Source organism: Molossus molossus, unplaced genomic scaffold (assembly GCF_014108415.1).
Source record: "Molossus molossus isolate mMolMol1 unplaced genomic scaffold, mMolMol1.p scaffold_m16_p_1, whole genome shotgun sequence".
In the NCBI taxonomy this organism is placed as follows: Eukaryota; Metazoa; Chordata; class Mammalia; order Chiroptera; family Molossidae; genus Molossus; species Molossus molossus.
Genome location: NW_023425344.1, coordinates 14,892,147 through 14,917,728, shown reverse-complemented (window position 1 = coordinate 14,917,728; position 25,582 = coordinate 14,892,147). Strand labels below are relative to the sequence as shown.

The 25,582-nt window shown below is 42.6% G+C and overlaps 1 protein-coding gene across 1 annotated transcript in view; it reads left to right on the top strand.

Moving 5' to 3' along the window:
- ADGRA3 (adhesion G protein-coupled receptor A3) overlaps window positions 1-25,582 on the top strand; it is a 115,967-nt gene that overhangs the window by 55,850 nt on the left and 34,535 nt on the right. The window contains exons 8-12 of the mRNA XM_036243405.1: window positions 3,355-3,519; window positions 6,212-6,413; window positions 7,707-7,862; window positions 20,692-20,853; window positions 23,936-24,139. Coding sequence (XP_036099298.1) covers window positions 3,355-3,519; window positions 6,212-6,413; window positions 7,707-7,862; window positions 20,692-20,853; window positions 23,936-24,139 — 889 coding nt within the window. The remainder of the gene's footprint in view (window positions 1-3,354; window positions 3,520-6,211; window positions 6,414-7,706; window positions 7,863-20,691; window positions 20,854-23,935; window positions 24,140-25,582) is intronic.

Here is a 25,582-nt window from a genome sequence, read left to right as displayed (position 1 = left end):
TAGAGTGGGAGGGAGGGAGGGAGAGGGAAAAAGAGATAGAAACATCGATGTGAGGGGCCCATCGACTGGTTGCCTCCAGCATGACCCTGACCCACAACTGAGATACGTGGTACGTGCCCTTGACCGGAATCGAACCCATGACTCTTTGGTCTGAGGGCCGTTGCTCTAATCGCTGAACCAAACCGGCCAGGACTAAATGGTTATATTTCAAATGGTTACATAAGTGTCTATATAATGTCCTCAATTTTGCTTCTTGGCCTTTAAAGAAAAAGTTTGACCCTTGCCTCTAGATTTTGTTCTGCTCACCTGAAGAGAGCTGATTTTTGTTTCCTCAAGCAATGAACTTGACCTAATTCCAACTCCCAGCTCCGTCTCCCCTGTGATAGGCAGCAGCTGAAGTCTGCGAGCATCTACCCTGGCGTGTGTAGGTCAGGGGTCAGTCAGGTAGAGATCTGGGCATATTTTATATGCAGAAGTTTGGGCTTACAGCCAGGCTTCTTTTCTACCTTTGTCCTCTGATTTTCAACAAGTAAGATGATGAATCTCTCTTTGAGGAGGGCATGGCCTTGGACAGAAGCCACCGAAAACAATTTTATGATCACTCCCCAGGGCCAGTCCCTTCTTCCTGGTGTCAGCTCCTCCCTGCTTTCTGCTTGCTTTGGATCACTCAGTGTATTCAGAGAGCTGTCATTTTGTTGTTTGTCCAGAGCTTACAATTATTAACTGCAGGGAGGGTGGTTTATAGGAGCTACTCTGCTATTGCCAGAAGCAGTGTTCCTTCTGAGAACCTCTGAGCTGGGAAGAAACAGGATATTAGGTCCCAGGGAGAAGACTCTGGTTGCTACATTGTTTTTACAGTGGTGATAATTTCATAAGTGTACACATATATTGAAACTCATCAGTTGTACATTACAAGTAGTTATTATATGGATAGACACCAATCAGCATATAAAACAACAATAGAGCTTTACAAATACATGGACTCTATTTCTGAATAAAAGAGTGTTGATTAATTTAGAGTCCTTAATTTTGATGACTGTAACTAGAATAATTTAATAAATTTATTTCTGCAAGTCATACTTTAATCAAAATTCTTTATAGAAATACAGAAAAACAAATTCTAAGGATAGCAAGCCTTGCCTACTATTTTTTGGGGGAACGGACACATGACTAAAGTGAAAATCTTTCTTGGGAAGTCTGAGAAGTTGTCTTTTGTACCAAGAGTTAGCTGCAGAATAACACAGACGTTGTAGAAGAAGGAAATGTGGTTATTGATTTGTTACCTGAGATACTTGTTGATTCTTCATTGATCCTTGGTTAGTAAAACTCAGAGTCTCCAGTTTTCGTCAGCGATGAAACTGAAGCTGCTCTTTTGCTTACATCTACACCTGTGTTGCCTTGAGGGTGCCTGAACATTTTATTCCAGTGGTTAGTTTTAGACGTTGAAGTTCTTGCTAAAAGTTATCTTTGCAAATGTTTACAACACATACTAGGCCTCGAGCTCCCGATGGGTGTGTCACGGTGCCCTGGACACCACAGTGCGTTTACAGACGCGCTTTGGGCATTTTGCATTTTTTTTTTTTTTAATCCTCACCTGAGGACATTTTTCCATTTTTTTGTTCAGGTAGAGTGGGGGGAAGAGAGAGGAACAGAGAGAGAGAGAGAAACATCGATGTGAAAGGGACACATCGAGTGGCTGCCACCCGCACAGCTGACCCGGGCCGGGGACAAACTGCAACCGAGGTACATGCCTTAGCGGGAACCGAACCCGGGTCTCTCTGGACCGCAGGCTGATGCTCTAACCGCTGAGCCAAACCGGCCAGGGCCATTTTGCATTTTTGAGGAAGAAGAGCGATGTCCAGGTTTGTCAGGCACCACACAGCTTCTAGCTCCAGGCAGCTGTGGTGTCACCATTAAGCTGTGCTGCATTCCTTTGCCGGTGTCATGTTTTGGGATGTGGGGTTTTTGTCGATGACTTTGGTACAAAGCAAGTACCGTGTGAAGATCGTCGTGGAACAAGAAATAAGGGCATCGGTGTCCGATGTTTTGTGATTGTCTAGTGCCCAGCAGGCATACACAGCCGTGACATGGAGTTGTGGTTTAAGAATAAAATGTTTGATATGTGCTATTTTTTCAAATGACTACTAAATTATTAGGACATAGACACGCAATTTGGGGGTTTAATTTGGTAACTGGAACCACTGTAGGTATTTCTTTCAGGCCAGGGGCACCATGAAAATGTTACCCCGTCAGTGAAAGTGCTGTGAACCAAGCACTTTGGGAGCCTATTAGATTACAGAATGATGTTCATTGCCTTTAAAAACATTTTTTTTATACACCTCGTCCTTGTTCGGTAGAGCCTTATAAGTAGAAGGTTTGATACACTTTCTAGTTGTTTAAATTTAATGTCAGACTCATTTGTGTCACTTTTATCTTGGAATCTACTTATTACAGCATATTGTTTTATTTATTGACTTAGTAAAGATGATAAACATCTTCTCTGATTCAGAATAATAGTGCCTCAAAGTCTTTATTGGGACATTTGTTGTTGTGTAGCCACTGATGACTTAGGAGGCTGGGAAAATGTGTATCAAACTTCAAAACATAACTCTGTAAGTTATTTAAAATGATCCTTTATGTCTAATTACTTATCCTGTGTATCTACTTAAAAGCAAAGCCTCATTTGCCCTGTGGGGGTGAGGAGTAAAGGTTAATGAAATGTTCTGACATTTGCTCTTTAATTAATGGGTTTTATATTAGAGAATTATGACTTCATCTTGCAAATTAAATGTACTGATAACTAGTGAGATAGATAGCTGCTTTGTAAACTGAAGTATACCTTCACATGGAAACTCCATTTGTTAACCATTCATTAATGATTTACCACATCATTTTGGGGGCTTAACAAGTTGTTTCTTGTGTAACCTTTCTTCCACAAAATACTTTACCTTACATGTTTCCTTAATTACATACTTCACAATATTAGTCCTCTTTGTTCGTGCTTGAGGATTTTCCTGAGAGTCAGTGGGTTGGTTTGCCTTTCCCGGCCGTCCCCCAGCCGCTGTGCCCTGCACCCCCTCTGGAAGGAGCAGTCTCAGCATTATGTACACTGCAGCTTACCCATGTTTCTGTTACTGCTCTGACCACGGTAGTTTACGTCTCTCTACCTGCTTGTCCCAACTTGCTGCTGAAGTACTTAGATGGAGGGACGTTTTTTAAGAATTTGTTTTTATCTGACACGTGCGTGATGCAGTGTGCATGCAGACACGTTTGCGAGTGAGTGAGAGAAGCCCGTGTTGTCTCCCTGTTTGCCTAACCATATTTTCTTTCTCTTTAACATCTTTCTTCATGCAGTGCCCTAACCATTTCTAATATTCAGGCTGGATCGACTGGAAATTGGGGCTGTCACGTCCAGACCAAGCGCGGAAACAATACGAGGACTGTGGACATTGTCGTGTTAGAAAGCTCCGCGCAGTACTGTCCCCCTGAGAGGGTGGTCAACAATAAAGGGGACTTCAGGTCAGTGCATGGAGAGTACTGGGGAAGTTGGGTTTGCCCACGCCCCTTATCCGCAAAGCTCAGAACTGGTTACTATCCTCCGTAGGAATATTGGAGAAATGTATGTGTGTTTATATGTATATCCTTATATGTATAAGGACTGTCCTTTAGGACAGTGATTTCAGAATCATTTACAGAGATTTAAGGAAAAACAAACAAACAAACAAGTGCCTGAATTTTATCTCAGAACTTGATTTATGAGTCTCTGAAGGTAGAGTCAGAAGTGTTCATTTTTAATAGGAGGTTTTATTGAAAAAGTTAAGAACCACTACAGTAGGGAAACATTTTGGAAATTCTAAAATGGTATGAAATTCGGGCAGGCTAATGCTGTTGCCTGTTTTTTTTTCCCCCCAAGGGTTCTTATTGATGAACTTTGGAACGTTTTTGTATTGCTGTGTCACCTCTAACTACTGGCCAGTTAAGTAAACACCGTAATTAGGAGAAACATGTATCCACTTTTCCTCCCCCGTTGGGTTCTTACTGCTTAGCTGCAGAAGAACCAAATGGGGGAGGGAAATTGGATATGTGTTTATCTTTTCCCTTTTTTTCCTCCTTGACCCAAGTGTATGGAAATTGGCGTTCATTACTGCCAATAGATAAGTTTTGGGGAAATGAAAGCTGTTGGGAAGCCTGAAACTTGGCGGCGGTGGGGGGGGGGGGGCATTGGTGTTGGACTTAGTTAACATGAACAGAATGAGTGAAATGATTTTTTTTTTTTTCTGTAGAAAATGTAGAATTTGTAAGCAGTAACAACTTGAACCTTAGACTCTCTTTACTTTCAAAGTTGCTTGAAAACATCTTTAAATGTATTATTTACTGAATGTTCTTTATGTTCAGGATTTTAATAATGAGCTTGTAATTGAGATAAATAGAAGGAAAGATGTTGCCCTTAAAAGCAGCATGAAGATTGTTGAATACCAGTTGTCCTGTTCGCCATGGGTTCTATTGCTGCTTCATGGCTATAAGCCTGTTTTTAAGGATAAGGACATTCTTTGGTGTCAGTCTTTCAAGTCCAAGGTGAAGCAGCATAACGCCTTTAGCTCAGCTAGTTCTTCATTGCTGTTTACAAAATTATCTTTTTAAAATTCTCCTTGACATGAATATATGGAAACCTGCATTTATCACTGCTAGTGGATAAGTCTTTGATCTGGATTAACTGTTAATTTCTGATATTTATATTGTATACCTTAAAGTGAAATAGATAATGTTTGTTAATTTTGTTTTATTCAGAATCTTTTATTAAATAATCATCATATGTTTTCTGTTTGTGTGGGATTTTCTATTTCTACTTACATGTGTGAGCGTGTTACATTTTTAAAGTAAGAAGAGGAATCTAATTACTTAACTGATTAATGATTCACTCATCTTTGACATGCCTTAAGGTATTTTGCAGTTAATCTTCCACTGCATTCATAAGAATTCAGTTTAGTGTCGCTTGATCTATTTATGCAAATTTTGGTAATGAATTACGTTTTGGTGTGACTGGTATTATAATTTAGCAGTTCCTGTGTTACCGGTCAGCTGTGACTTTTATTAAATATGTTCGATTTCCCTGCCAGTGTTGGAGAAATGGAGCTCAGATTACACAGGTTTTCCCAGCCCGGTTAGTGATGGTCAATGCCAACAGGTTCATGTAGTCCTTTGCACAGGAAGGGGCTTCTCCCGGACACATTTGATAATGTGCTGTGCTAGAGGTCTTCAAGACCACCCCCAAGTGCAGACATTTGCTAGAAGGACTACGGGACTCAGCATATAGTTAGAGTGACAACTAAGATGTGTTATAGAGATGTAGTGAGATACATGGCTGGGTCACAAAGGAGTTGGGGGGTCTGGAGAGACCCAGGTGCAGGCTTCTCTGTGCTCTCTCCCTCCCAGGGGGCTCACACAGAGCTGACTCCTGCAGCCATGAAAAGGCAATAAGCTCTAGGCAGCCCTTCCGCCGGGGAAGCCCATTGACGTCTCAGCTCCCAAAGGTCTTATAGCTGGTCATGTAGGCACCCTCTGCCCAGCACGTGCCGACATTTCAGACGCCCAGAAAGAAAGCAGGCGTTCAGCCTAAACCACATTGCCTGTGCAAGCAGTAGGCACAGTGAACCGCCCTCACCAGTTAACTGTTCAAGGTCAAGTTCCCAGTTCCTAAACGCCACTGAAGGGCCAGTGTTGCAAGCAGGCCTGGCTAAGGACGGCAGTCCCGACCTGCCATCGTAACTCTTTTCTGCACATGTACTAGCTCCACTTCTGCAAAAGGCCAAATTCTAGTTATACTGGAGAAGATTCCGACTTCACATTCCTCATGGTTATGTAAGCCAACAATATATTAACAGTAACTAAAAAGAAACACAAAACACTGTTGCACCAGTTTTCTCTTGTGCTGCACAAGATACAATTTGTGTGTTTTTAGCAACATTTAGAATATTTTAGGAAAATATCTGTTATGCTATTAAAATACATTTGGCTGATAGTTTAAAAGTGTTTAGTTCATGTTAACCTTTTAAAAAACATACCTTGGGTCTTTATTGTTGAAGGAGTTATGTATGTTCTTCTCCTTGATTTTTTTCTCGGTGATTGCACGTGCCATGTTCCAATCCTGGATTCTCCTCCCCTGTGGCCGCATTAGTGTAGGTTTCTTAAGCTGCTTTGTCCTCGTGTCCAGGTGGCCCCGGACGCTGGCAGGCATCACTGCCTATCTGCAGTGCACGCGGAACACCCACGGCAGCGGGATCTATCCCGGAAACCCGCAGGACGAGAGGAAGGCTTGGCGCAGATGTGACCGAGGTGGCTTTTGGGCAGATGATGACTATTCTCGCTGCCAATATGCAAACGATGTCACTAGAGTTCTTTATATGTTTAATCAGGTAACTACAGAGTCTTCAGTTTGCGGAGGCTGTTGATAAAGCATGGTATTCGTACCAAACATGTATGGTCTCTTTTTAATATACTAGTAAAATATACGGATTTGGTGTTTAGCCTTCAGTGGTCTGATATGTCTTTAGAATAAGGTCTAGTCTTCTCAGCTGGTATTCAGGGCCTAGAGGGAGTCACTCTTTCTGGTCCCTGTCATTGTGCCTTTGTTGAGTAAGTTTATCATCTGAGTCGACCAGAGGAGATCCCAGCCATCCTTTACATCCACCTGGGGAGCTATCTCTTTTGTTCTTTTTTATAGTCCCTTTGTTACAGGTGATTTACCTTTTGTACCCATGCTGTTCAGATGCCTTTTGCTGTTTTTGTTTCTACGCATCTTTTTTTAAATTCTCATCTGAGGCTATGTTTCTATTGATTTTAGAGAGAGAGGAAAAATAACATCGATGCGAGAGAGGAACATCAATAGGTTGCCTCCTCTACACATCCCAACTGGGGGTTGAATCCACAACCTAAGTTTGTGCCCTGACTGGTAATCGAACCCACAACCTTTCAGTGCACAGGGTGATGCTCCCACCACCTGAGCCACCGGCCAGAGCTCTGTGCTTCTTTTAAAAACCAGATCAGATTGTAAGCCGCTGGAAGATAGTTTCTGGGTTACGCATTTTCTTATGATCCTTAGCACCTGCTATACCCTTTTTGCAGTGGTTGGTGCCGAGTCATGTTTAAGTCAATAAATAGACAAATGTAAAGCATCACTGGCAGTGCTTGGTGCTACAGGTAAGTAAATAAGTGGTTCACACTCCCACGCAGGTAGTAATCCTTCCCGCTGCAGTACAGGGAAGTCTTTCCTAAACAACTGGGGTTGAGTCTGTGTAAGTCGGAGAAGAGGTGGCGAGTATATTGTACATACTATTTTATGGTGTAGTTTTATGTATTACTATATTTTATTCACATTTTTCAAAGTTCCCCTCAGGTTAATTTCCATTCCCAGTCAGGGCAGATGCCCAGATTGTGGGCTCCATCCCCGGTTGGGGATACGCAGGAGGCTGCCGATTGATGTTTTGCTCTCACATCAATGTTTCTCTCCCTCTCTCTTCCTCTCTAAACATCAATAAAAAATGTTTTTTAAAAATTTCAGTTTTCTCAGGTTTGAAAAAGCATTTTAAGAAAGTCATGGTGAGCAAATGATATAGATTGAATTGCAGTGTTATGAAATGCAAAGAAAAACATGTCAGAAATGTTGATCACCTGTTTGCTAAGGGCTGCTTCTTGCCTTTTCAAAACAGATGCCTCTCAATCTTACCAACGCTGTGGCCACAGCCAGACAATTGCTGGCATACACCGTGGAAGCAGCCAACTTTTCTGACAAGATGGATGTTATATTTGTGGCTGAAATGATAGAAAAATTTGGAAGATTTACCAAAGAGGAAAAATCAAAAGAGGTATTTTTCTAGTTCCATTTGGGTAGCAGATAGCAAGTCAATAAATGGTCATGTGATAGCGTTGAATCTCTGTTTTTAAAGCCTGTTTATGTTTGCTGGATTTGAACTAAATAAATACATTTTTCATGTTGAAAACCATCATTCAGAAACGTATGCTCTGTTAGTGACCTGAGTTGGGAGACTAGATGAGAATGGTCCGTTCTTGGGATGAAGGCACTTAGAGCAGAGCCTTCCTGTGAGGAAGTTCAGCCAGGGCTGCTCGTTTGAGGTTTCCAGATTGTTCTTCTCCACACAGCGCCCATTCATTCTTCTTAATAATGTTTAGTCACCCAGATTGTGTTAAATTACTCAGTTCCTTTTGTAATGTCCTGGAGAAATGCACAACTGTTCTGGGCAGTTTCTTAAAATTTCGAATGATTCGAATAGATGAGTTATGGACACTTAGTAGCTTTGAAAAGGAATACATTTTAACGGGACCATATTAAAACTATGACATGTGCCCTGGCCAGTTTGGCTCAGCGGTTAGAGCGTCGGCCTGCGGACCAGAGAGACCCGGGTTCGCTTCCCGCTAAGGGTACGTACCTCGGTTGCAGTTTGTCCCCGGCCCCATTTGGGGTCGTGTGGGTGGCAACCAGTCGATGTGTCTCTCTCACATCGATGTTTCTCTCTCTCTCTTCCTCCCTCTCTCCCTCCTGCTCTGTCTGGAGATACATGCAAAAATGTCCTCAGTGAGGATAAAAGAAACAAAAAAACTATGACATGCTTGTCCACAAAATATACTTTAGGGGCAATCACTGACAGCAGCCGTTTTCAGAATGAATGGGCAGCAAATCATGCTTTCAACGAGTCTGAAGACGCAGATTAACCATTGTTAAGCTTTACGTTTCCAGCTTTGTGAGAACTTTACATGCACTTTCTTCTGTGATAGAATCATGTATACAAGAATGAATTTTAGAGATAGAAGACACCTACATCAAGTCCTAAACTGAAGCCCCAAGATTTTAAACAGTTTAGCCAAGGTTATACAGCTCGGATAGGGCAGGGCTGTATAGACAGAAGCCAGGAGCCTTGGCTGCCTAACGCAAAAATTCCTGTAGTTTCCATGTACTTTCTAGGACATGCTGCCCTGTCATGATATTTCAGGAGTGCTCAGTGTACAGCTGTGGGGGAAACACTGTGCTGACCGAAGTCTACACTACACGTAGGACACTCAGATTCATGAACAGGTTCAAAGATGAAAAATAAGCCTTGTTTTCCTAAACCATTTAAGCAAGGAAAGGTTTTGGTAGAATGTCTATTTGTGTCTTGCATTTCGGAGACGAGATTGGAAAGGGCAGCCCCCGTACACAGGGCCCTGGACCGGTATGACCTAGCTACGAAAGGAAGGCAGACAGACGTGTATGTAAATGGGACTCAGGTAAACACGCCGCTTGATGAGACAGCATTTCAGTGCTGTTATCTGAACTCCAGACCACAGTTTTGCAATGAACTGACCTGCTGTTATGCCCTGGGTTGCAGCCGGCTCTCTGGAAGCTTCCCCAGCCCTGGGAGAGGCTGTCTGGGTTCTGGCTCTGTGGTGATACTGCTCTCCATTGTTGACTATAATCACAGTGTAGCTGCCCACATGACTACAAGGCATTCATGGAAGTGGGATGTTTCGAGTCACTTGAATAATTGGAGTGACATCTGGAATGTGGACACCGAGAAAGAGTTCACCATCATGGGACATGTATTTATTCCCGCGCCTCTGTTTTGCTGTGAGGGACCTTTGCTCCCCTCCCAGCTCGTGGAAAGCGAAGCGTCGCTCGGACGTGTAGATTTCAGCGTTCGCCAGTGTGTGGTGGGAATGGTCTGCCGCTTGGGAATGTGCTTAGGGGAACGTGTCCTGTTGATGACCACAAGTAATCATGTTAATTAACCATGCGTGGGCCCTTTATTTTAAAAAAATGGGGACGATTCTTGCCCGGCTCAAATTGCAAAATATGTGTGCGCAAGTGAGAAAATGCAGGTGGAAGTGTTTTGTACGACGGCTGCAAAGCGAGGATGTGATTTTGTGGGGTAGGAAATTGAATGTTCTTATGATCTCGGAAGCTAAGAATGAGGTCGTTAAAAAAAAATATGTCAGTGCTTTAGTGACTTCTGTAAAGACTTAGTTTGGTGTGGATTGCTGTTACTGGCTGACATGGGGGTAACGTTCGAATTGCCTTGGGAAACGTGACAGCAACTAATTATTAAGTACAAATAGAAACAGAGGAAAAATATTCAGGACTGAATAAATGAAGTATAAATGTGACTCTTTGGAAAGTTAGACTGGAAGCCATAGTTTTCCCCATTCATTAGTATATTCAAATAAAATCATGAGGATTACTTAAAGGAGGCATCATTTTAAGTTGATTACAAGAAAATTATGCTAAGATGTCTTTTTTTTTTTTTTAATCCTCACCCAAGGATACTTTTTCCATTTAATTTCAGAGTGCGAGGGAGGGAGAGAGAGAAAGAGAGAGAGAGAGATCGATGTGAGAGACACATTGATTGGCCGCCTCCTGCAGGACCCCAGCCAGGACCTGGGACTGAACGGCAACCAAGGTACATGTGCCTGACCGGAATCTACGACTCTTTGGTCCACGGGTAGGCACTCTAACCAATGAGCCAAATCGGCTAGGGCTATGCTAAGGTATCTTAAAATGCATGTAGCTTTATTGGACAAATAATTACACTGATTCTTGTTTTATATCCAAAAACTCACCCTGCTATGGTTAATTTCTTGGCTGAAATATTGTGAAGCGGTTGCCATTTAACCTGGAACTGGATCTAGCCGACACAAGCGGCTACTCTGTGGTTAGGAGAGTAAAAGCTACCAAGCAGCCAGGTCTGGGTGGTGTGTTCCATATTTGGGGAGCGAAGAAAACATCAGCATCCGTTTCCGAAGCTGAGCAGGTATTGGAGATGAGGGCCGGCTGTGGGGTCCCCCTTACCCTGCGCTAGTTCAGTGAGCTGCCCCAGGCTCCTGTACTACAAAGCACACTTGGCACATTTTTATATACAGGTTTAAAAAAAAAAGTTGAGTTCTTTCATCATGTATTCCTTTTAAAATGTAATCACTTCTGTATCAGTTGTTAGGGTTTTTGTCTTTCACTGTTTCTGATTTTTTTTTGATCTTGGGTGTCAGAGTTTTCTGTATTGTTCAACCTTTGCAGAGACCCAGCCGCTGGCTCTGTGATCCTTGTCAGACACGGCCTCTCATACTTGACCGCCTCCCGGTGACCTGGGGCTGTGCTGAGCACCTTCCGTCCAGTGCAGTTCCCGCGGTGCGGGGCAGCCAGCCCCTGAGAAAGGCTGTGAGAACCGCCAGAGTATGGTCATGCTCTCTACTTTTCTAGTTAACATTTTTCCCCACTTTGGGTTAAACTTTCTAGAAACTTTTTTTATTAGAAAATCCTGAAAGTATAGGAGAGTATTTTTATTAATACCTATGTTATATCTTTCACCTTCAACAACTTTTAATATTTGCCATTTGTATTTCTTTCATTCATTTATTTCCTCTGTCCTCCATCTTCCTCTTCGTTTTCCTCTTCCCCTTCCCTCCATTTGTTCATTCCCTCCCTCCTGCCCTTCCTTCCTCCCTCCTCCCCCACCCCCTTCTCTTTCTTTCTTTCTCACTGCTGGGTCATTTAATAGTGAATTCAGGATGTCATACTTTATCCATAATTTTTCTACAACATGAGGATTTTAAAATAGAACCATGATATTATTGTTGTCACCAAAATGAGCTGTAAGTCCTTAATATCATCAAATATCTAGTCCATGTTTTATTATGATTTTCTTTTATTGATTGATTGATTTTAGAGAGGTGGAGAGAGAGAGAGAAAGAGGAAGGGGGTAGAGAGAGAGAGAGAGACAGACAGACAGACATTGATTTGTTGTTCCACTTATTTATGCTTCCATTGGCTGATTCTTGTTTGTGCCCGGAACAGGGATCAAACCCGAAACTTTGGCAGACCGGGATGATGCTCTAACCAGCTGAGCTCCTTGGCCAGGCCGATTAAGATTTTTGATAGTGTAGATCCTGTCTGACTACCTCATGGAATTCATCCACAGAAGTTTGCAGTTGTTCTGTGGGATTTTTTTAGACAGACCGTTATGTCACCAGCAAATAATCAATTTTTCTGTTCCTATATAAAATGTGGTTTTGTGTTTTTTGTTTTTTTTTTCTGGTTATGTGTTGGTGAGGACCTCAGAACAATGTTGATTAATGTTGGTGATGAGGTATATTAACGAGAATGGTCTAATTTATTGTCATTAAGTGTGATATGTTTGCTTCTGTCAACTGTTTGGGGACAATACCAGGGTAACTGGCCGCTTTGAAATTAGTTCTACCCGGCCAATGTGGCTCAGTGGTTGAGCATTGTCCATGCACCAAGAGGTCGCCAGTTCAGTTCTGGGTCAGGGCACATGCCTGGGTTTTGGGCTCGAACCCAGGAACGGGTGTACAGGAGGCAGCCAATTGATGTTTCTATCTCTCTCTCCCTTTCCCTTCCTCTCTCCTTAAAAAAATTTTTTTTCTCTTGATTTTAGAGAGAGAGGAAAGGAGAGAGAGAGAGAGAAACATCGATGAGAGGGAACATCGATTTTCTGCCTCCTGCATACCCCCTACTGGGGATTTGGCCCACAACCTGGGCATGTACCCTGACTGGGAATTGAACCAGTGACCTCTTGGTGCATGGGTCAGTGCTTAACCACTGAACCACACCAGCCAAGCTCCCTTCCTCTCTCTTAAAACAAACAAAACAAATCCATTCAAAAAAGACATGTTAAAAAAAGAAATTAATCCTCAGCTTGAGGACTGAGAAATTAATCCTCAGCTGAGTCTGTGGACTCAGACCCGTGTGAAGGTCCACTTGTGTTGACAAGTCATCAGGGAAGAGAGATTTTTTACTTTCTCCCACCTTGAGCCAAAGGCAAGCCAGGCAAGTTTCAAGTTTCCCATGAGGCTGATTTGGGGCTGGTTCCCCCTGACCCTGGAGGTATCTGCCTCGGTTATCGGCTTCATGCAGTGGTCTGTGAGGCCTGTGTGGTGAGTCCCCAGCCCTGTGCGGACGTCAGAACCTAGTCAGAGCCCAGACCATGGTCGCACAGTGAAACCACAGAGCTTCCCCACCTGCTGCGGGTTTGCTCTTGGCCTCTGGAGGAGTCTTTGTGTTCTGCCTAGTCAGTGGCGCATTTAAGAAGAGAACTGTTTTCCCTTCAGCATTTTTCTCTTTTAGCGGAAGAACCATCCAGAGTACTTAGTTCTCTGTTCTTTCCGAAAGGGAGACGCACATACGTTTTATAACCAGAAAAAAACAGAATCTACTTCCAGTGGGAGACTTGGGGGAAAGCCTTGAAGTTAAACCCTTCCATCTGGGGCGAAGGTATGGCTGAGGTCTCATGACTTCCTGCCTCTCTGGACTAGGGCCTGGCATGTCCCCTAGAACGGATCATAAGAGCAACTCTGTCTGCCTGGAGGAAGCGCCCCCTTTCTGTTGGTAATTGTAAAACTACCTGCATCGCCTTGACTGCAAACAGGATGAACAGCTACCCCCAGTCCCAGCAGCTCTGTCTTCTGCATGCTTTTAACTTGTCTGTCTCTTTTCCTTGAGTCTGTATTTCCCACTCTTGATTTATGTGCTCTTAATTAAACATAATTACTTTTTTTAAAAAGCATTTTTATTCTTTAATGTATTACAGATGTTCCTCATTTTCCCCCCATTGACCCCCCTCTCCCCTCTCCCGCCCCGCTCTGCCTTTCCCCACACTGTTGTCCATGTCCACTGGTTATGCATATAAGTTCTTTGTTTATCTCATCCTATCCCCCAACCCCCCTTCCCTTCTAGGTTTGTCAGTCTAGCAACCAATTTGTACTTCTTAATCTCTTCACCTCTTTCAACCATTCCCCCAACCCCCCTCCCATCTGGCAATCAACAAAATGTTCTCTGTATCTATGAGAATGTATCTCTTCTGCCTGTTCATTTTGTTTGTAGATTCAGTTGTCGATAGATATGTATGTATTCATTGCCATTTTGTTTGTTTATATTTTTTATCTTTTTCTTCAAGAAGACCCTTCAACATTTCATATAATGATGGTTTGGTGGTGATGAACTCCTTTAGCTTTTTCTTGTCTGGGAAACTCTTTATATGGCCATTATTTCTAAAGGACAGCTTTGCAGGATAGAGTAATTTTGGTTGTAGGTTCTTGCTTTTCATCACTCTGAATATTTCTTGCCACTCCCTTCTGGCCTGCAAAGTTTCTTTTGAGAAATCAGCAGACAGTCTTATGGGAACTCCCTTGTAGGTAACTAGCTGCCTTTCTCTTGCTGCTTTTAAGATTCTCTCTTTGTCTTGAACCGTTTGCATTTTGATGATGATGTGTCTTGGTGTGGGCCTTTTGGGGTTCATCTTATTTGGGACTCTCTGTGCTTCCTGGACTTGTATGTCTGTTTTCTTCATCAAATTAGGGAAGTTTTCTGCCATTATTGTTTCAAATAGGTTTTCGATTTCTTGTTCTCTCTCTTCTCCTTCTGGCACCCCCAAGATGCAAATGTTGGCATGCTTGAAGTTGTCCCAGAGGCTCCTTACACTATCCTCATTTTTTTGGATTCTTTTTTCTTTTTGGTGTTCTGATTGCGTGTTTTTTGCTTCCTTATATTCCAAATTGATGGTTTGCTTCTTGGCTTTACCTACTCTACTATTGAATCTGTGTAAATTATTCTTTATTTCAGTTAGTGCCTCCTTTATTTCTGACTATGCATCCTTCATTTATGACTGGTTCTTTTTTATGCTTTTGAGGCTCTCACTAAGTTCGCTGAGGTTCTCACTAAGTTCATTGAGCATCCTTATAAGCAGTGTTTTGAACTCAGCATCTGTTAGGTTGCTTATCTCCATTTCACTTAGTTCTTTTTCTGGAGTTTTGTTCTGTTCTTTCATTTGGGACCTGTTTCTTTGTCTCCTCATTTTGGCTGCCTCCCTGTGTTTGTTTCATGTATTACTTAACAAGAGGTATGGGGCTAGCTGAGACCAGATGCTGCTCGTTTGAAAGAATTTAGGAAAAACCTGAAGCAGGATCCAAGACAGGCTAATGCTATGGTTAAGCAGCAGCTTGGGTGGGCCTGAAAGTTGGGTAGGGTGGGGCGGGGCCTCAGGGAGTCAGCAGGGCAGGGCTGCCAGTGTGAGCCAGGTTGCTGGAGTCCCAGATATGGAGGGTGTCTGCCGCCCCAGGGAAGGGCTCACCAAAGGAACAAAGGCCTCTGACAGCACGTTTGTCCTGGAGAAAGCCCCCTCTCCAGCCCCCACCCCAATGCCAAACAGCTCAGTTCTTCCCTGTATGTCTCTGGTGCCCCTTGAGCTGCTTCCTCTCTGAGCTTAGAGGGAGAGAGTCCAGTAAGTCCGAGCACGGGCCCTTTAAGGAGCTACCTGGGGCTCCAGCCGCGTCAGTCTCCCTGGGCCTCAGTTCCCGCTGGTTTTACAGCCAGAAGTGATGGGGATTCTCTTCTTGGCACTGGAACCCTGAGCAGGGCACCTGGTGTGGACGGGGACCCCTCAGTCCTCAGGGAGGACCTTCCCAGCCGAGGTATCCTCCTGATTTTTATCCACCACGTGTGGGTGTGGGACCAGCCTGTCCGCCTCCGCCCCTCCTACCAGTCTCCGTGTGGCTGCTTCTTTAATTCTATAGTTGTAGGACTTCCATTCAGCTGGATTTCAGGCAGCTTTGAATGATGGTTTCTCTGTAGTTTAGTTGTAACTTTGATGTGGTTGTGGGAGAAAACAATGCCGTGTTTACCTACGCTCCATCTTGACCGAAGTCTAACATAATTACTTTTAAAGTTTTGCTAGCCAACCTCAACTCCTTTCTGGAAGGTAATGGGGAATGAATGCATGCAGCATTATCCTCAGCATCTTTCCCTCTTCCTTTCCTAACTGCTCCTCCAGTCCCATCGTTGTCATCACCATCATCCTCTTGGCCTCTTTACCACCAGAGGTTTAGTATTTGCCAGGAGTCCTGATGGTTATCACAGTGAGACCTCTTACAGAATATTGACAGCTAAGCCAGAAGCCGAAAATGGGATCCCGAGACACGCAGAGTGACATAAACACACTTTTAAAACCAGGCTTTCACAAAAGAGCAGTTTCTTCATTAAAAGTAATCAGTGTAAGCCCAGGTTTCAAGCCCGAAATGCATTGGGGGCGTGCAGGAGGCAGCCCATCGATGTTCTCTCTCATCCATGTCTCTCTCTCTCTTCGTCTCTCTCTAAAATCAGTCAAGAACCATTATTAAAAGAATAATAATAATAATCAGGGTAATAACGTACTTTAAGATAGGTGTCATCTCAATTTTATACTTAATTTGTAACCGGGAGAAAATCATGATGCATACTTGAACTTTAATAATAGTATCGGCTGCTATTGTTATTATTATTCTTTGGTCCAGTTTGGACTACATGTCAATTTCTGGAGTTCTCATTTCCCTCTTAGCTCTCCCCAAATAACTGCCTAGCTTGCTGCCTCACCCACACTTGTGTCTTCAGTTCTTACTTCTCTGGTTATTAGAACAAACAAGAGTGCCCCCTGTTGCCTTATGCTTGAAAGCTGGAGTGTGGGGAAGAGTCTGGAGGAGTCTAGATCCCTTGCTTTCCTCAAAACATCACATGGATTATTAATGAAGATATTTATCTTATGTTTATTTTTTTCTTTTGTCTTAAGTTACTATAGAATGAGATGTTCTGAGCACTTTTCAGAGGGCTCTTAATCTCATGTTATCAATGAGCAAACTGAGTCTTGGAGAGGCTAGTAATTTGCTCATGGACAGCTAACTTGGGACAGAGTTGAAATCTTAACCCAGGAGAATTTAACTCCCAGACCCATAAATATTCTGCCTTCAGTGTTACTTTATTTTCTTACTACATGAAAATGAAATATCAAGTTTAGTTTATGTAGTTCCTTATGTATTTCATATGCTACCATATCAAATCCATGAAATTTACAGATGATTTTGGTCTAATTTGGATCAGAATTCCAAACATATACAAGGGTGGGCACGAGTGGGTTTGCAGCTGTGAGCATGAGAAGCACAGTTTATTATAATAATCATAACCTGCATGTCTTTTTCCATACGAACAACTGTAAACCTACTTATGCTCACGCCTGTACTGAGAAGAACAAGAACTACTTTGTCTTTTAAAACAGATGACATTTAACATTTTCATTGTTATTAATGTGGCATTTTCATCCTTTAGCCTTTATCTTTGATAAAGTGTGTTCACAGGTATTTTCATTTGACCCGGACCGTTTAGTGTGACAGGTGGTAGAGCAGGTGCGTGATGCCTTCTGACCCTTCTGCGGCTGGAGTGGCCTCCAGGGAATGAGGTCAAGGGGAAATGCAATGCTTTCTAATGCCGGCTGCAGTTTTTCAGCCCTTTGTGTGTCAGATTTCAGGAATGCTGTTTTACTCCAGTGTCATTTTTTATGCACTGCTGTCCCTGTTGTGCCCTTTCTGCCACCATGAAGGATTCGGAACTGCTTCCGTCACCCAGCGACACCAGCACACAGCATTGCGTGACTGCTGCTCCTGAGAAGATGCACGACATCCTTCTCCCCCGTTCTTGGCCACGGAGGATGAAGTGATGAGAAACATAGCTTTTTCTCAACGAGGGAATCTCTGGAGTTAATTGTATACCTTCCCAGAGCTATTTCTTGTCTTCACAATGATTAACACATTACGTCCCATTACTAGCTCGAGTGAGTCATAACAGTAGATCTTTGATTATGTAATAATCAGAGTTTTTCCGTAGAGAATCTGTCGGTTCTCATGTTAGATCGTCATCGTGTTTGTACATTTAAACATTTTAAAAAGTATAAAACGACAAATCTGTTTGTAATTGTGCTAATCTGTAAACACTTCCTTAGAATACAATTATTGTTTCGGTGTAGTTTTTCTTTTAGGTGTTTGCAGCCAGTGGAAATTTCTTTTCTGAGAACCAGAGAGCCTATTTTATCATATATCTCTTTTATCCTATGTATTTTTTAATAAAAATTTGAAGTAACAGTAGGTAAGAATAATAGACAGAAACTTAGTCAAATGATTCCAGCTACTCTGCATTCCCATGGAGGGGTGGTGGGTACTATTCTAATTGCTCTATAAACCCTCATTGCCATATTCATTGATTGACATATCGGAGTCACTGCCCTTCAATGTAACTTCAGAAATAAGGGCTTCTGTTTGAATGAATTTCACCCCCATACTTGATTATTAAGAGCCCATACTAGGATGAGCCCGTGAATTGCACAAACAGGCTTGGCATTCTGCAAGGTTCATTATAGGCTCTTCCTCCTCTGCCCGTTGACACTGCTAATTTATTGGGTTTGGAGGACATGCCCTTTGAGAATGTGTGAGTCCATTACAATAGGGGATTTGAATAAAATTTCATTACTCTTCATCATATATGACTCTGCTTATTTCCTTCATTGCAGTTATCATCTAAAGCACTTTTTAAAAAGGTGTTGATTTTGTATTTTCTTCTTGGTTATAAGCTCCAAATACAGCCTGTGTGTTTCTTTCACCACTGTATCTCCATTGCTCAGGACAGTGTCTGGCTCACCTTGGTCGTCAGTAAATATTTAGTCAGTGAGCAAATAAATATTGTATACCTACTGGATTTTATACCAGGAATTAAACGAATGAATAAGGTTATAAATATAAGTAGGATATTGAGTTGCCCCTGCCCTCAAGGTGTTTACTCTGAAAATAAAATAAGGATAAGATTGTGATATACTTTGTGAAGGGCAGTGTTAATCCTTACCAGAGGATATTTTTCCATTGATTTTAAGAGAGAATGGAAGGGCAGGAGAAAGAAAGAGAGAGACATTCATGTGAGAGAGACACATTGATTGGTTGCCTCCCTCACAACCTTAACCAGGGCTGGGGAGCAAACCTGCAAACCAAGTTCGTGCCCTTGACTGGGAATTGAACCTGTGACCCTTTGGTCCACGGGCTGATGCTCTAACTGCTGAACCAAACTAGCTAGGGCAATAAACTGTTTGCATGAGGGGCTGGGGACGCGGAGGAAGAGGAGTTTTGCTGGACGCGTTGGTCCTGTTTGCATGTGAGCACAGACTTTGAACAAACCCCCTTTCTCATACTCCTAGAGCCTAGGTGGAGATCCCAGTGGTAAAAAAAAGGAGCAATAAAAGTGCAAAGAGAGCTCACATTTTTGGAGTGTTTACCACGTACCAGGTGGGATTTTAGGAGTCTTACATGCCACATTGCAACTAAATCTTCATAACATTCACAATAGGATTGTCATTGTCCCCTTTATACAAATCCAGGGAAGTCCAAGAGGCTAAGTGGCCAGTGCAGCTCAGGGATAGGATTTGGTCCTGTCCTACACCCCGGTACCTACCCTCGTTATTTCACCCCATGTTCCAGGGTTGGCATCTGGTGGGTTTCCCCAGGCCTGTCTTTGTGGTGTGGACTCTGGGTGGGGTAGACTGAACTTTCTCCAAAGCCACCCCAGCCCTCATAATCACAGATCCTGGGAAGAGGATCCTGGGAAGAATGGGTTAGAAAGCTCACCTGGAACCTCCTGCAGTGATCAAAGACGTTTGCAAACAGCCCTGGCTTTTGGGCTCAGCTTTGGGGCCTCACACCTTTGATGCTTCCGTCTCCATGAGAGAAAAAGCCAGCTTCCGAACCCTCTGATCGCACCCCGGAAGGCTTTTGTTGTTCCGTCTGCGTAGATCTGCCCCTCGTGAACGTGCTGCTCACTGCCAGCCCCTCCACGCCAGTATGTCTCATTAGCCCTGCACGTTCAGTGCAGTCCTGACACGGACGGACATGTCAGCCTCAGCAGCCGTCAGTGGATCGCACCCGCATTGCTGACAGAGGCTCCATCTGTAAGTTATGAATGGAGCTAATAAAAATAATTCATTAGGCCCTGGCTGGTGGGCTAAGTGGTTAGAGCATTGGCCTGAGCATTGAAGGGTCTCGGGTTCGATTCCCAGTCAAGGGCACATACCTGGGTTGCAGGTTTAATGCCCACCCCAGTTGGGGTGTGTGCGGAAGCAACCAACTGATGTCTCTCTCTCTCTTTTCTTCCCCCTTCCTCCCTCCCTTCCACTCTCTCTAAAAAATCAATGGAAGAAATATCCTCAGGTGAGGATTAACAACAACAAAAACAGAATCCATGAACTCAGTAAATAACAAAACAAGCAGTGCAAACGTGAGCACCTCTTCCGACCCACTTATTTCATGGCATTGGGTCTTACAGCAGTTACTGAGTTGGGGGGACAAGTCCATTCCATGTAGAGGGAGCTGTGTGTGCACAGACACACACAGGGACCCTACGTGGGTGGGGACTTCCTGTGGTTGCACACACCTTGAGTTTGCACATGACCAGGTACTAGAGAGCTAGGCAGTCGATATTTCTTAATCATAATACTAAGTGAATGCTTGCACATGAAAAAGTGTTCATAAATGGTTTTCCAGACGAAGAGTTTAGATCGTTTTATCTGTGGGATCACGTGATGTCTTTTGCCCCCTCTCAATTTGAGTACCGCATGTCAGTCTTTGCCCCAAAAGTTTGATGGGTCCTTAAGTACACTGTTTTGACGAAATGCTACCGAACGGTCCTCATGGAATGTGCAGTTCCTATCTGAAGAGGTTCGAGTGGGGAACAAGTCCAGGGCCTGCTGAGTTGTCACTGGAACACGTGGACTGCAGGCCCATCTCGGTGTCTCTGCGGATGTTGGTGTAACGCAGCCTGCTTAGCTGTCTCTCTCTCTCCTGCCCGCCGGCCAGCTGGGGGACGTGATGGTGGACATCGCGAGCAACATCATGCTGGCGGACGAGCGGGTCCTGTGGCTGGCGCAGCGGGAAGCGAAGGCCTGCAGTCGGATGGTCCAGTGCCTGCAGCGGATCGCTACGTACCGGCTGGCAAACGGAGCTCACGTCTATTCTACCGTAAGCGCAAAGTTCTTCTAGAGTTCTCACCAAACGGTCCTATGCTTGGAAGAAAATTTTCCAAGGGGTCTTGGTCCGAATGGGGTACTTAGAATTGTGCCTGCCTATGGAGTGGGCATGCACTTAACCGTCCGTAAACACGGGAGCGATGCTGTGTGGTCCTCAGACTCCAGTGCTCTGTCGTCTTCCTGCACGTGGAAGACCGGTCACCTGGGGCGCCCCCTCTGGGCGGTTCTGAGGGGTGGGAGTGATGCGTGCCCTTCAGACGTGGGGTACAGGGGGTGGTATCGATATGTCTGCACTTGGCAGACCCTCGAGTTCATCTTACTCTTGAATGCCTTAAACTTGTTGGGCTGGTGCCATCTTTTTCGGGTGATTTTTCTGGCTTAATTTGAAGATCTGTTCATCTACTCCCATTTAGACTACCAACTCCTTTACTTTTCTTTTTTCTTTATTTTTTTAATTGAATTTATTGGAGTGACATTAATTAATAAAATTATGTAGGTTTCAGGTGTACAATTCTATAACACACCATCTCCATATTGTGTTGTGTGTTCACCGCTCCAAATCAAGTCTCCTTCCATCACCATGTATCCCCCCTTTATCCTCTTCTAGCTCCCCAACCCCTTCCCTCTGGTGATCATCACACTGCTGACCTTGTCTATGAGGTTCTGTTGTTTTTTTGCACAAAATCCAGTTACCTTTTCACCCAGCCCCCAACCCCTCTCCCCTCTGGTAGCTGTCAGTCTTGTTCTCAGAATCAATGAGTCTGTTTCTGTTTTATTAGTTAGTTTATTTTGCTCATTAGATTCCACCTAGAAGTGAAGTCATATGGTACTCACCTTTCTCTAACTGGCTTATTTCATTTAGCATAATACTCTCCAGGTCCATCCATGCTGTCACAAAAAAAAAAAGTAAGATTTTTCTTATTTTTTATGGCCTGGTGGTATTTCCCTGTATAAAGGTACCATGACTTCTTTATTTACTTATCTCCTGATGGACCCTTGGCTGCTTCCAAATCTTGGCTGTTGTAAATAACTGCACAAACATAGGGATGCATATATTCTTTCAAATTAATGTTTTAGATTTTTTCGGATATATTCCCAGAAGTGGAATTGCTGAGTCATAAAGCAGTTTCATTTTCAATTTTTTTGACATTACTCCATACTGGTTTCCACAGTGGCTGCTCCAATCTGCATTCCCACCAACAGTGCGTGAGGGTTCCCATTTCTCCACATTCTCACCAGCACTTGTTTGTTGAATTTTTGATGATAGCCATTCTGATAGGTGTGAGGTGCCATCTCATTGTGGTTTTAATTTGCCTTTCTCTGATGATTAGTGACATTGAGTATCTTTTAGTATGTTTGTTGGCCATCTGTATGTCCTCTTGGAGAAGTGTTTGTTTAGGTCCTTTGCCCATTATTATTATTTTTTTTAAATAGGATTGTTTGATGTTTTGGTGTTGCGTTTTATAAGTTCTTTTAAATTCTGTATATTATCCCCTTATCAGTATATCATTGTCAAATATGTTCTCCCATTCAGTGGGTTGCCTTTTCATTTTGTTGGTAGTTTCCTTTGCTGTGCAAGAACTTTTTAGTTTGATATAGTCCTGTTTGTTTATTTTTTTTCTTGTGTTTCCTTACCTGAGGAGATACATCAGAAAAATACTGCTATAAGAAATGTTTGAGATTTTACTGCCTTTGTTTTTCTTCTAGGATTTTATGGTTTCAGGTCTAACATTTAAGTCTTTAATCTGTTTTGAGTTATTTTTGTGTATGTGTAAGAAGGTGGTATTTCATTTTCTTGCACCTATCTATCAAATTTTCCAAGTGTCATTTATTGAATAGATTATCTTTACCCCATTGTATATTCTTGCCTCCTTTGTCAAATAGTAATTGACCATGAAGGTGTGGGTTTATTTCTGGGCTCTCTGTTCCATCCATTTATATATCTGTTTTATGCCAGTACCATGCTGTTTTGATTACTGTGGCCTTGTAGTATAGTTTGATATTAGGTAGCATGATTCCTCCAACTTTGTTCTTCTTTCTCAAGATTGCTGTAGCTATTCTAGGTCTTTTGTGGTTTCGTATACATTTTTGGAATATTTGTTCTAGTTCTGTGAATTACACCATTTTTATCTTGATAAGAATTGTGTTAAATCTATAGAGTGCTTTGGGTAATGTGGACATTTTAATGATCTTCATTCTTCCTATTCACGAACACAGAATATGCTTCCACTTATTTGTATCTTCTTAAATTTATTTTTCAGTGTTTTATACTTTTCCAAATTCATGCCTTTTAGGTCCTTGGTTAAATTTATTTCTAAGTATTTTATTATTATTTTTTTTATGCAATTGTAAATGGAATTGTTTTCTTGGTTTCCCTTTCTGACAGTTTATTATTGGTGTATAAAAATGCAACTAATTTCTGGATATTTATTTTGTATCCTGCTACTTTGCTGAATTCACTTGTCAGTTCTAATAGCTTTTTTGGTGGAATTGTAGGGTGCTCTATATACAGTGTAATGACAGACGCACCTTGAAAGTGAGTGTGTGTGAAATTCTTATCTGTGCACCTTAATGCAAGGAGTTAACTAGATCCCCCTGTAAAAGAAAAAAGTGAGTATGGCATGAAGTGCAGAACAAGGCAACTTTTAAACATATCTCCCAAACCCCTGTTGCTCTTCCTGCACTGAGATCATTAACAGGGTCCACTGATATCTCGAGCTGATGTTTTTTATAAGACACGTCCATTCTTAGCTTACAGTTTTCTGCAAAGTGTTCTTTAAATTATTTTTAATTTACTTTGGATTTATGTCCGATTCTCCACACTTCGTGATTTGTACTTTTCCTCTTCATTGGTATCTTTTTGCTTTGGCTTTTGTTTCCAGTGCCTTTTTTTTTTTTTTTTGCGAGTATCTGTCCAATTCTGCCATCTAGCTACATAGTGTCTGTATTTCGTAAGAACCTGAGTGTCCCCTTTCAATTTATACACCATGCTTTGTGTTTGAAAATTCTTTGAAAGTGCTTTTTATTCCCATGTGGTAAATCTCTTATAACTCCTGTTTGGTTGACTTTTGAAGTATTCACCCAATATTGCTCTGGAAGCTTATGTAATCAAGGCTACCGGCTTCACTGGGATGACATGTACCGTGTTCCAGAAAGTGGCAGCTTCTGACCGAACAGGCCTCTCTGACTACGGCAGGCGCGACCTGGATGGGAACCTGGATAAGCAGCTGAGCTTTAAGTGCAATGTGTCAAATACGTTTTCAAGTCTGGCGCTAAAGGTATGTTACGGTCTGCGGTCGTTTAAGACGCTGTACAGTTAGATTGGAATACTCAAAATGTTTGGCTTTACAAGATAACCTTGTACAAAGTTATTGTTGTTTTAAAATAAATTTGGACCAAGAAGGGACCTGGGATGACTTTCATGGGCCCAGACATTTTCACCCTTTGAACTCCTTTCTCCACACACACAAAAATACCAAAGTTATATTTTACAACGGCAGTGGTATAAAGGTGAATATATTAATATTACATATTAAAACATTCTCTTCGACCTTAAGTTTTATTTTTATTGCTCTTTATTTTAAAGATGTGAAAGGTTGTGTGCCTTTGGCTTTGTGCCCACGGGACCTAGTGGGAAATTGGCCTGGCGTTGGGGCAGTCAATCGGGCAACCTGTATGCCACGATTTTTGGCAAAGAAATCCAACGTGATAGGACTTCAGAAAGATGTGTGTGTTATTGCAGTGAGCAAAATCAAAAGCATTTCTATTGATTTTTAAAATGTGGGGTTTAGACATGTTTGATGAAATTACAAATAGTGTGGGATAACTCCAGCCCCTAATGAGACCACAGTTTTTCATTTAGCTTGGTGTGGTCGTGTGTAACTGTGTTCTCTGTGGGTTTTAATTACCGTGTGCTTTCTTTGGCTTGTTTCTGAAGTATGTCACTAACACTGCTGCAGTCACTTAAATCGCTGCATAATTGATCAAATAGGTGTTAGGTGTTGATGCCCTGTGGGAAATAGTGAATGAATGAGTGAATGAATGAAAGGACGGAGAGTTGATGTCGTTTGTCACCCCTGACCCTGGGGACCACCAGAAGAAAGCCAGTTTGCTAAACCCAGGAAGATCCCATTTCTCCCACAACCCGAGACAATCTCAGCAAGGTCGGGATGTTTAATGAGCATGTATTTACTTGGTACCATCTACTCAGAGGGAAATCATGAAGATGCATTTGTTCTTCTGGGCTCTGTGAGAGTACTCAGTGTACCCAGCCATGCTACTGCGGACCTGCCTCTTTCCTTATTGCATTTTTTATTGGCAAAATATACCACAGAAGGAACAGAAACAGCATCACGCACAAGCCCCTGAGAGAAAGGTGTGTGTTTTGGAGGAGCACTTAACAGTGGATGAATCCTTCTATCTTGGGGGATGGTCGTAGGTAGAACAGGAATAAAAATGATGAAACCCTGTACATGTTATCAATTTCACAACTTACCCCTCTGGGTAAGAAAAGATTCTACTTGCTAAAGTGGAAGGCTTTATGTGGACACTCAGATTTGTCAATTTCACACCATTCTATCCTTTTAAGATCGTCTTGTGGCCAGAAACCAAGGACACAATCACACTGTTATTCATGCTTCATACGTGGACGTGATTACACTGCGTCAAAGAGGAATGCTTCCTTCACGACACACAACTAGTTAAATATCTTAGTGTCGACA